The sequence below is a fragment of the Amborella trichopoda genome, chromosome 7 (assembly GCF_054954075.1).
Source record: "Amborella trichopoda isolate Santa Cruz 75 chromosome 7, AtrichopodaSantaCruz75HAP2 v2.0, whole genome shotgun sequence".
NCBI lineage: Eukaryota > Viridiplantae > Streptophyta > Magnoliopsida > Amborellales > Amborellaceae > Amborella > Amborella trichopoda.
In genome coordinates, this window is record NC_142342.1 from 18,648,631 (window position 1) to 18,660,921 (window position 12,291).

The 12,291-nt window shown below is 37.4% G+C and overlaps 1 protein-coding gene across 6 annotated transcripts in view; it reads right to left on the reverse strand.

Annotated features, from left to right (window-relative positions):
• Positions 1-690: 690 nt before the first annotated feature.
• Positions 691-12,291, reverse strand: part of LOC18441126 (acyl-CoA-binding domain-containing protein 6) — a 29,346-nt gene continuing 17,745 nt past the window's right edge. For all 6 annotated transcript variants that reach the window (XR_016059825.1, XR_016059827.1, XM_020671554.2 and 3 more), the window contains 3 exons: positions 1,722-2,051; positions 1,248-1,307; positions 691-1,145 (listed from right to left, as the gene is read on the reverse strand). Coding sequence is in view for 4 of the 6 variants with exons in the window: in XM_020671554.2 (XP_020527213.1) it covers positions 930-1,145; positions 1,248-1,307; positions 1,722-2,051 (606 nt within the window). In the remaining 2 variants the exon portion in view is untranslated. The remainder of the gene's footprint in view (positions 1,146-1,247; positions 1,308-1,721; positions 2,052-12,291) is intronic.

Here is a 12,291-nt window from a genome sequence, read left to right on the forward strand (position 1 = left end):
ACGGTTCTAGAACCTTCATTTCATTATTATGGCTGATTCAAAGAATGAAGGGATGAAATTAAATGTTAATTTTGATCCATAAATCTCCTTATATCAATAGTCCAAATTAAATATAAAAAAAATGGCAACCTTAATCCTAATTTTGCTCTCTCTCTCTCTTGCCTCCACATCTCTCCTCTCTATCTCCTCTTCTCTCTTCTCTCCCTAAGACCCTAACTCTGTAGCCCACAAACCTAAACGGTTGACATGCCCCACCTTGACCCTAAAAGGGGGTGGCACGCCTAAGACCCTTGTGCTTATGTGGTGTTATTGGGTTGTACTCTCGTGAAACCCAACTATGGTTGGCCATATCTTCCCATCCCAGAGGTTGTAAAGGGACCTAGATCACGTGCCCTATCAGTCTTAGAAATTCAGAGTGGGGTGTGCTTAGAGCTTTAGAGGTGATCCGAAGCAAGGTATTACGATAAAAATTGTTTCCATTTTTTGATTCGCTCATGCATTGTAAAAGAATTTTGTTTATGCCATACAAGTGAAGATCCTAGATTGTATTAGGATTTTATTTTTTATATTTTTCAGTTATAAATTAGCACTTGTAAGTGGTCTAGCCGTGGAAATAAAATAAAGTAAGAAAAATTTTAACTGCATATAATTGACTAGAACTACATTGCCACCTTTCATTTATTACACGTATTTGCATGTTAGACACCAAGAGACTTAGCATTACTCCAAAACAAATGTGCCCGTTCACAAATGATACCTGTTCGCATGTTCGCCACTAGAGAGTTTGCATTCCTCCAAAACAAATGAGTTCTCACAATTTCGAAAGGCAAAAATCGTTCTCCACATATGCCAGGACCAATTAAATTAAGACAAGATACCAAAGTTCAATATTCGCATAGCTTGTTAAGACATGGGTTTGGCAACCAGTGTCATCCCATGTAATGTCTCAAATTATCATTTGGCGTAGCAGGCGCCGCAGAAATCCAATGCCAAACACCACGCCCTGATTTTTGTCCCTGTGTAGGCTCTGAACTCTTGTCATTCAGAACTTGTTGGGGCCCAGCTTTCTGTTGCTGAAGCATTTGGAACTCATGATGTAGAGAATCCATTGACTCCATCCTTTTCCTCAAATCCGCAATGTGAACCTAACACATACATCGGCAGCTTTTGTTAGCTATGCTAATTCAATACATTTGGATTGGGTAGATACCGTACCCGAAGCTTTTGAACTGCTGTATGTAATGTACCTCGAGTTCAAAACACCTTGACCTCTCTGTTTCTAGTTGCTCTTGAACAGAACTCAGCTCCTTCACAAAAAGAGAATGGGAAGAATAAAATTTAGCAGTTCTATACGTAATAAGGAAATCCATAAAGGTGGAAATTGCTGGAACATCTATCTAGGTTGTACAGTTGCTCTAAAAATCAGGATTTCAAAAGCCAGCTTCGACTCATTTTCTCATTTTCTTCTACAAACAACTACTACATGTGTACCATTCAACTCATTTCACTAAAAATAGTCTTGCTAAGTTTGGTTTCAAATGCCAGACCAGGGACACATTAGTTATTACTTTATCTTATTACCTTATGGTGATAAAATAGATATTTTGGAAGTAAAGACCAGTCCACAAACTGTTTGGAGATAACAAGTTAACCTGCACAATTTATGCAGGCAGTCCAGATACTCCATTACTTTTTGCTGTTTTAAAAGAAGAAAGCCATACCTTATATAGTTCGGCATGCATCTCGTTCATTTCAGAAATGTTTTCTTTAAGCCTGGCATTCTCAGCTTTTATGGCCGTGAGGTTTGATTCCAATGTATGCTTTCTTTCTAAGAGTGAATCAGTTTCAACAGCCACCTGCCGTTCAGAGCTGCCAGACAAGAATGCTTCCAAATTAACTTCATTCCCAATGCTTTCAGGTTCCAATATTTTGCTTGTTCCACTATTCAAGGCATAAGCAGCAGTTACTGATGCTGCAGCGGCTGCTGCTGCAGGAGACTGAAAAATCTTTGGCTGGGAGGCTTCTTTCAGCTTAGGTTTCAAGATGAGTACCTGGAGGTGAGGTCAATTTGGCAGTTACAGAAAAATAGGCTGTTCACTTACCAAACCAATACAAAAACCAGATAAATAATGATACAACAGGCTATCATATCTAGTGGTACACTTAGTGTTCAAAAACTAGAACTCGGTGACCAACTCGAATATTGCCAAAGGCGAGACAACTCACCAGAGTTTAACAGTAAATGCAGAAAATACTTCCAAGTTTTCCAGTTTCTGAAAAAGCTAGAAGAAAAATGAAGAAAAATGGTTTTGATATTCATTTGTGAGGGCGGAAAAAACCCACGCTTTGGCCATTTTGCTAATTCCAAATAAGTGAACAAAACAAAACCAAACAATCATACATTGTCAAATCGGGCAAATCTGAATTTTCCATTCATAAAACAAGGTGAGTGGGTAAGTGGAGGTAACTTGACAACTTTTTCAAGAGTTTAATCAAATGTTTCAATAACTTCTTATAATCGGAGTTTAAAAAATCAATCAACGGTTTCCGCCGGTGAACCATTGGTCCCACCAAATGGTCCAAATCAAGTCACCTCGGGGACTGAGGCAATCTTAAAAAATAAAATAAAATAAAAAATAGAACAAAAAAGAGAAAAATAGCAAAAAAAAAAAAAATATATATAAAATCAAATATTTGATTTCATATAATAGGAGATATAAATCAAAATCAGAAAATTATAGCCCAAAGACACTACAAGAAGAAAATGGCAAAAAAGCACCAAAAAATGATCTTAGAGACTTTTGGTTTTGATTTAAAAAAATTTCCGGGGATTTTCTAGATCAATATGATAGGAACGTTTTGGGGCAAATTAAACGAATTTCGTGAACAATGAGAAAGAAATCAAAGATATTTGATTTTGGGTTCAGAAACTCCTGAAACATGGATACTGGATTTATTCTATTAGCTTTTCGATTCAACAAATTGTTAAAGGGGTTTGTTACATGGCTCAAAGAAGAACAATTGAAACAATTTCAAATTATTTCATTGAGAATTGAGAGAGAAAATGTGAGAATGATATATTAGGTTTTTAGGCTCCAAAAATGATGAGATTTTGTTGAAACAAATGCCCAAAGCAAAAATTGATCAAGTAAAAACTGCTTTTAAAAATCAAATGGAGCTAACGGAGATCGATTGGTGTTAAAAGCAATCCTAATAGGGATAAAATAGAAATGGAATCAATTATTGATCCAATAAAGCCAAAACAAGAGGCCGTAAATATTAGAGTTATGGCCTTTCCAGGCCTTGACACCAGCATTTTGTAGCTCTTGTTTATAGAAGGAGTGACCGAGAGTGATGTGACTCTAGGATCTTGGTGAACTAGGACCAAAAGTCCATGAAGCTTGAGTATCAGAGGGCACCATATCAAGAAGGTTGAGGGTTACCTCTGGTTAAGGTCAGATTGTTTTATGCCGCATGATGATGTGATGGGGATGTTGAAGAAAAAAACTATAACTTTTCTAATAAGAGCTCGAGTAATTGAGAGCTATGGTCCTGAATGAGAGTATTAAGCTTTTAGAGGACATAAGCATGCACATTTAAACAGAAAGCTGCTCTTTTATAGTTGATCCAATTGAAAGAGAAATGCACATATGTCGAGAGACGACCCGTACATCCACAAGAGTGAATGTCCTCGGGGGTGCACCTGTATCCCCTACAACTTGAGGGTCCAAAGCCATGTATCAGATAGACTTTGGTAAGCCAGGTATGGGCACCTACCACATATGGTGGGCCATGGGTTTGTTGGGTCATTCTGAGAATGTGACTTTGGATTTTGGGTCTAGCCAAGTGGAGTGCTCCGAGGAAACTTAGATTTTACAAATTGTTTTTTTAGAAATGACAGATGAGGACATCCCCCTATAGCCCACGCGTGTCACCCAAGTGGCCAATGGGTGCCACATATGGTCAATGTGGGGTGAAATCAACCACCTATAGGGGAGGCCATCTTGTCAATTGTGTAATTATTCTAAAAAGGTGTTTTGTTTTACGAAGTATTTTGAGAAAATTAGAAAATGAATTTGAACACAAGTTTCATATGTGTGCAATGTTCAAGAAGATGGGGGTGGAGGGTGATATATTATAAATTTTGAATTTTTTTGAAATATTACTTTATGTTGGGCTGTAAATTTTGAAATATTATATTATGTTTGGCTATAAATTTGAATACTACTCTATTATAGTCAAACAAATAGTCAAATTTTTAAATTTGCAATATAAATTAGAAATAAAGCAAAACATAGCAAAAAATTATTATAATCACTAAAATATCATCATCATCATCATAGCCTTTGCCCAATAAATTGGAGTTGCCTAATTATAATCACTAAAATAGCAAACCTATAAAAAACACTCAAAGTTTCATCATAAGTGTAAAGCCAAACTTCAAAAATAAATACAAGAAAATGATAAAAACACAACACAATAACTTCACAAAAATATCAAATCCTAAAAAAATAGACTTTGTTGAACAAATTGAGTTCTTTTAGGTTTCGGGGGGGCCAAAATGCCCCCCAAATGCTATTTCCCCATTCTCAAGGCTGAGAATTCCCTTTTGGCAAGGTCAATTTTCATCCTCACCAAAAAAGGCTTTGGGTGGGCGCCCAAGCAATGCCCTGGGCAACTAGTCGGCACAGGGTCACAGCCCTGCACAGCATGAAGCGTTGATGCCTCCCCGCCAACTGAGCGGCCCATCCCCGTGGTTGGTGGGCTGACTTTTTGAATTATGGTTGTGTGCAAATGGTGTGATCTTATAGAAGGGATATAGGATTCAATATTGTCTAAGTCCTCTTGGAATTAAGCTCATAACCAACTATCCTATGTGGCATCATGAGATTGTGGCACATGCACACCTTAATGACTTAGATTTGGATATTTCAAATTGTTTACTTAGGCTTCCTCGTTTTATTTAATTGGTATAACATACGTAATTGAGGAAACAAGTTGAATTTGGTGTGAATTTGCATTAAAGTTTAATGACGGGAAATTTGAAGTGAATTTAGGGTTTATTAGGAGGATAATAGTGTTGAATCTCATTCACTCATCAAGATGGCATGATGAGGGCTAGGATCAAGCCCTCTACCTCATGCCATGGATGACTTGTGTTAATGACCAAGATTGATTCATCCAAAAGCATCTACTATACAAGCATATAAATAGGGGTCTTGTTCACCCATTTGAGAGAGTCTAATAGAGAGTGGCATGCCCCCTTAGAGCTCTCTCTCATGTTTCGAGCATGTTCTTTAGAGTGAGAAATAAAAGTGTAGTGTCAGATCTAAGTGAGAGAAAGTGGGATTGAAACTTCATTAAAGCTTCAATTCAAGCTTGGAGGTGAAACCCTATCTCCATGGTAATGAAGCTTCAATCTCATTTGAGGTGAAACCCTATCTCCATGGTGACTCAATTTCGGAGAATTCTTCATCAAGTCATGATCTATGGAGTTTATGGTGGTTGTAACTCCTCATTTACAGTTAGATATCATAACCCCTTACCTTCCTATTTCATGAGATTCACATTGATCCTAAAATATGAGCCTTTGATTCCTAATTCTTGATCACATTTTGGAGAGATTTTGATTGAATGAGAATTTATTATCTCATTTCTCTGTAACTTTTGGATCCAAATGAGTCAATTAATTCATCTCCTAGATGTTTTAATCTAGTAAAATTTTAAGGGGAAACTATGCTAAAATTTTCCCACATCTATACAACATATTTCATCACTAAATTGTGAGTACTTGGAAGTTGGAACCCAATTCTACTACATTCTTAATAATGTATGGAACCAAGTCCAAGTTACAAGACCTAAAAAATTCACATACAATGGACTTCACAACGACACAGTCAAAATACAACTCAATTACAAAACATACACCCACATGAATCTCAATTACATTCACTCATGCATGAATTACAGCTTCATTATGGATATCCATACACTTTAAAATCCAAGGACCACAACTCCATATAGGTCCATAACAAAGTCCAACCAAAACTACATAAGGAGATTGAGCATAATCAACATAAAACTCAAGTTCTATAAAATTCAGCACTATACAACTACAATGCCAAATTATACATCAATTCGAAATTATAGAAACTCTATAAAACTTAATTTCCACGTACAAACAGAATGATACTCAAATGCTTAAGAGATCTTGATTGCGAGAAGCCAAAGTTCAAGCTCTTTGTGCCCAGTTTACGGCCAAGGACTTTGTTGTATACCATGGAATAACCACTCAAATGGCACTAAGATCTTGGCCTGCTCCACATCATCTTATGGGAAGCATTTAAGCATCACAGAAACTATAGTTTGTGGCACTTTTCAACAAATAAAATACTCAAGAGTTTAGTGGGAGAAATGTCACAAATTTGGGCTTCAAATACTCACAATTTGATGATGAAGTATGTAGTGTGGATGTGGGGAAAGTTTGGTATAGTTTCCTTTTAAATTTCACCATATTAAAATACAAGGATGTGAATTAATTGACTGATTTGGATCCAAAATTTGTAAAGAAATCAGTTATTAAATTCTCAATAAAACTCAATTAAATTCTTTCCAAAATGTGATCGATGAATCAAGAATGACAAGCTCATATTCTAGGATCAATTTGAACTAAAATTCTCATGGAACAAGAAGGTAGGAGGCTATGATATGTTGCTGTAAATAAAGAGTTCCAGACACCAAAAGCTCTATAGATGTATGGCTTGAAAAAAAATTCTCCAAAATTAAGTCACCATAGAGCTATAGTTTCACCTCCAAGCTTGAAATGAAGCTTTAATGGAGCTTGAATCTTATTTTCTCTCACTTTAGATCTCACACTCTATAACTTACTTTCTCACACTAATACACTCACTAACATAGAGAAGAGAGAGGCCTAAGGGGGGCATTCCACTGTATTAGAGAATAGGTAAAATGAGTGATCAAGGTAGTTATTTTTAGGCTTGTGTAATAGATGCTTCTAGATGAGTTAATCTTGTTGACACAAGTTATCTATAGCATGGGAGAGCATTTGATCCTAACCACTTATCATCCATCATGCCATCTTGATGAGTTTATGAAATTTAATACTATGATCCTCCTAATAAACCCTAAATTTACTCCAAATTTTCATCATTGAACTTAAAACACAAATTCACATGAAATTCAACTTGTTTCCATAATTACCCACGCTATCTCAATTAAATAATATGAGAAAGCCTAGGTAGGGTTGTTCCCCTCAAGGAATTAAGCAAATCTTCCATAAACAATTTAAATTTCAAAATTCCCGCCAAATCCAATTCATCAAGGTGTACATGGGCAAGCAATTACATGATGCTATATAAGATAGTTGGTTATGAGCTTAATTCCAAAAGGACTTAGGGTTTCAATGATAATCAAACCCTATACCCCTTCTAGAAGATCACCCATGTGCACCCAACCAACCATATGCCCACATGAAACATGTGCTCCAATGCTATTTCCAATTTTCTCAAAATACACCGTCAAACAAAATTCAACTTTAAATCAATTTCACAAATGACAAATGCCCCCGTAGGGGATTGATGTCAACCCACATCATGCCCACATAGTGGTGACGTGGGTATGAAGTCGAGCCACGTTAGCTATACGTGGCACCCATTGGTCACTTGGGTGTCACGATTAAGTCAAGGGGGCTTTGCCCTCCTTCGTCATTTCTCCAAATCAAATTTCAAAATCCCAATTTTTCCACCAGAAAAATTCTCAATTGAATCGAACGTGCAGGATCAACGAGGTGCTAAACATTTTGAAAAAGTTCCTTCCATTCACAGCGATGGATCTCATTATTCTAGTATAGACATAGATCAGGTCTTCTCAATCATCTACTTCAAAATCCTAAAGATCACAAGCCAGTTGAAAGGCAAAACTACTTGCATTCAGCACCAAAAACAAACTAGTCTCTGTAGTTCCAAGAATCATGTCAATAGATGCATCCGTCGCTACAAAGTCCTCTTCCATGAGCACTCCCAATTTGACTGATTGATGTTGAAATATGCTATAGGGATAACTCAATAGACCAATGGCTCTCTTGGGACAGTGGTTTGCAAGCACCATTTGGAAGGATGCCTTAAAATTTGAAAGTTCACATGAGTGAACATCGCCAGAAAAAATGAAGTTATTCCCAGAGGGCTGATTTCATGCATGCTAAGTAATTCCTCGAATATAAATTGCGGGTAATCCCAATGTCTCTTGTATATGAAAAAGACAAGACAGGGAAGCAGGAAAGCTTAGGTACGTGAGCATGGCAAAGTTACCGAAATTTAGGGCCACTAGTTATAGAATCCGCCCGACAAATGTTGCAAATAAAGGTAGGTATGATTTAAAAGTAGAGGACTCATCACCAAATTCCCTCCACAGTGCCAAGCCGCACAACCTGCAAATGCCTAGACTACGATTAGAAGCGTTTTTTCCCTCTCTCGACCAGTGAGGTGATGAGATATTCATATCATGTATTATCTTGAAGAGAATAGCTGGTATTCATCATGGAATGCTATTTATAAGAGTGGCATAATCCAAATGCACAAGTGAGTTGCGTCCTCTTAAACCCACAAGAAGGCATATTCTGTCAATTGCTAGCTCATGCAGGGACAGATACTACTAGACTCCTAACTTAGTAATATAGAGCCAATCACTTGGTGCCATGATGCTGGGTGTCAGGTGATGGCGAATAAATGGAGCAGTACCTCAATTGACACTTTGGCTAACTTTCAACTCAAGGGAGATCCTTGACCAAATGTGGCACAAGCCGATATCAACAGGAAGAAAAAAAAAAAAAACTGGCGTGTTCATGGGTTTAAAATGGAGTTGCATCGCCGCATATGCGGCCGCATCATGCGATATGCAATGGGCTCCGCATCAGAACTGACCGCATATGCGCTTTTGACTTATGCGGCCGCATCGTAGCCGCATCCCGCAACACACCACATCCCCTTCCGCCAATTTTTTTTTTTATTTTGCCCCTCAAGGAGGGGCAAAATGGTCTTTTTAACCATCCAAATATGGGGGAAACTGTTTGGGGGGGTATTAAACCCCCTAAACGATGATTTCCAGCAACTTTATGGCTTTTTTTGCATCAAATCGAGGGAAAAAGCGAAATTTATTTTTCATTCAAATCTTCGATTTGGCAGTTGTTTGATATTTGGATGTTGATTTGATGCTTTTGATTGTTAATTTGGGGATGTTGCGGTGAATTTGTGATAAGAAATCGGGGGTTTCAGAGGCCGTAAAGAAATCGAGCACTGCTTCACAAAGTCGGTAACTTTTATTCCTTCTTGTACAATAATACTGTAATACTTGTTTTTGGGGCAATGTCTTTTTCCCAATCTTCTAGTAATAAGAATCCGGCTTGTAAACTAAAAAATCAGAAAGATAGAAATTGTGTGATATGCTTACTCTGTGGAAATACTTATATGGGGTATTTTTTGACAAAAAGAGCACTTAGCTAGAATTTCTGAGAATGTAAGAGCATGCCCACAAGTTACAAATGATATAAAAAAGGAGATTAGAGAACATTTGGATAGATTGAGAAAAAATAAAGAGAAAAAAAAAATGAAAAGAAAAGAATTACTGATGATGTGTAATTATTTGATGATGATGTTGATGATGATGATGATGATGATATGTCTGAAGTTGCTATGAGGCAAAGGGGTGCTCGTACTCCAATCTCAAGAGAGAGGGTTAAAAATATTGGTGGTAGTGTTGAAAGAAGAACCCCTCTCACTAAGGGGCCAATGGATGCCCTTTTCACCCTTAGCCCCGAATTGTGGTTCAGGAGAGAACGAAAAAAACAAAACAAATCACAATTGAAAATAAATAAAAGAAAGAACAGAGGAAGTCGGTATGTAAGTGGATTGCAAAGTGGATTTACATGGCCGGCATTCCTTTTAATACTATAACTCTGGATAGTTTTGCATGTATGGTCCAGGCAATTGGGCAATATGGCCCAGGACTTGTTCCTCCTTCACTACATGAGGTTAGGGAGCCCTTGTTGAAGGATGTTATATTTGATGTGAATAAAATTTTGATTTCTCAAAGAGAAGGCTGGAAGAAATATGGGGCCACTATTATGTTTGATGGTTGGTCCGATGGGAAGTCAAGGGCATTCATTAATGTTTTGGTTAACTGACCAACGAGTACTTTTTTGGTTAAGTCTGTTGATGCATCAGACAAGTCACATAATGCTACATACTGATGTGGCTTTATGGATGAGATTGTCAAGTTTGTTGGAGAGCAAAATGTGGTACAAATTGTCACTGACAATGGAGCCAATTACGCTGCAGCTAGGCATTTATTGACTTTGAAAAGGACGCCTATGTTTTGGACTCCTTGAGCAGCTCACTGTGTTAATCTTATGCTTAAAGAAATGGGTACAACATCTTTATTTAGTGGGGTGATTTCAAGAGCTATGTTTGTTGTTGGATTTACAATCACACCATAGTCCTAAGCATGATGAAGTCTTTTACAAAGAAGAGAGAATTGCTACTCGAAATAGGGACACTACAAATCCAGGTAAAGGCCAAAAGTAACCTTACTTTCTCTGACTTTATGTATAGTTCCATTGTTTATTTGTTTACCCTTAATTTTTATCTATAATTATACAGCTGCATGGTGGGCATTATATGAAAGTGAGACACCAAATCTACAACGTCTCGCTATTCGAATATTGAATCTCATATGTAGCTCATCTGGTTGTGAACACAATTGGAGTGCATTTCAACATGTAAGTCCTTTACTCCTTATTCCTTAATCCTTATTTCTTGAATTTCAATTTTCTAATCTAAAATCTAATTTATTTCAATTTTCTTCCATAGTTCCATACAAAAAAAAAAAAATAGGTTGGAGCAGAAAAAGTTGAATGATTTAGTTTATATGCCGCATAATGAACGGCTTAAGGAGAGGTATGAAAATCGCATGAAGCTCAACCCTATTCAATTGTATGAAGCTGATGGTGATTCCACAAGTGAGTGGACCATGGATCCAAGATAAGAGTGTGTGTTTGAGGGTGAGGATCTTACATGGCTTGATGTCGAGCTAGCAACAGGGGCTAATGAAGAAGATCGACCTAACACTAGAGCATAAGGAGTAGAGGAGCTGCTGGGTCTAGTCGCACTCGCATATTAGCTTCAGAGGTCGAGGAAGAGGAAGCTGACTCAGAGGAGACCGAAGAAGAAGAATACATGAAGGCCGTCGAGGATGATATTGATGATGCACATGACGACTCTCAAGATGACTTCTGATATTGATATTTGAAAAATTGACTTCAAATTTCAAAATTGACTCTCAAAATGGATGATTGTTTTAAGTTATTAACTATTAACTCTTCTTGAGCTTGACTTTTGGTTTGTCATATCACTATTTTGTGCTTATGGTTGTTTATGGTTGTGCTTATGGTTGTTGATCGTTACGCTTATGGTGCAAATTTGTGCTTATGGTTGTTGATTGTTGACTGTTTCATGAAGCTAGTTTCAAGTTTCTAGTTTTTATCGAGGGATAGTGGATAACTAGATACATAATCTCCGACAACTAATAATTTTGAAGGTAATCATTAAACTAAAATACCTACTATCACATATATTACCTCCATATTTTTTTCTATGCATTAACCTATGTTTTTAGATTTTGAAAAGTTTTTTTACATTTACTAACTGCATTGTCGCGATGCACCTGCATCCAAGCCGCATCGCCACATCGGCCCCCCCACCGCTTTTGGCCACATCCCGCATTTTAAAACACTGAGTGTGTTCACTAGTATGCCAACAGCACCTGAACCCTATACAATAAAACTCGCAATGGAATGCATCATGGTGAAAGACGAGTTAGCTCCTATGTTGTTGTGTAGATTTAGATTGAGACAGATGGAGACTTTTTTATTTACTTAAGAAGAACCTCGGCCATTTAGGATTCTGTAACTCTATACTTGCTGAGCATGGAACCCCAACCTAGTCCTACCCCAGTGATCATGACGGTGTATTGTCTTGAGTGCGAAGAAGATCAATCCTAAGGTTTGAAGAGTTTTCCTTCAACAGTAAACCAGAATGAGGAAGCAATCTCAGGATGGAAGAGGCTGCCAATTAATCATTCAGGCAATGACACCAAATAAATATGTGAAATTTTACAATTACCTTTGTGGCTTCTTAATCTACTTATTCTGCAAGGAAAGGATATCTGAACTTTGCAAGTACTTGCTAGAGGTGATGTTCTGAGGGTGTTTAAGGCCTA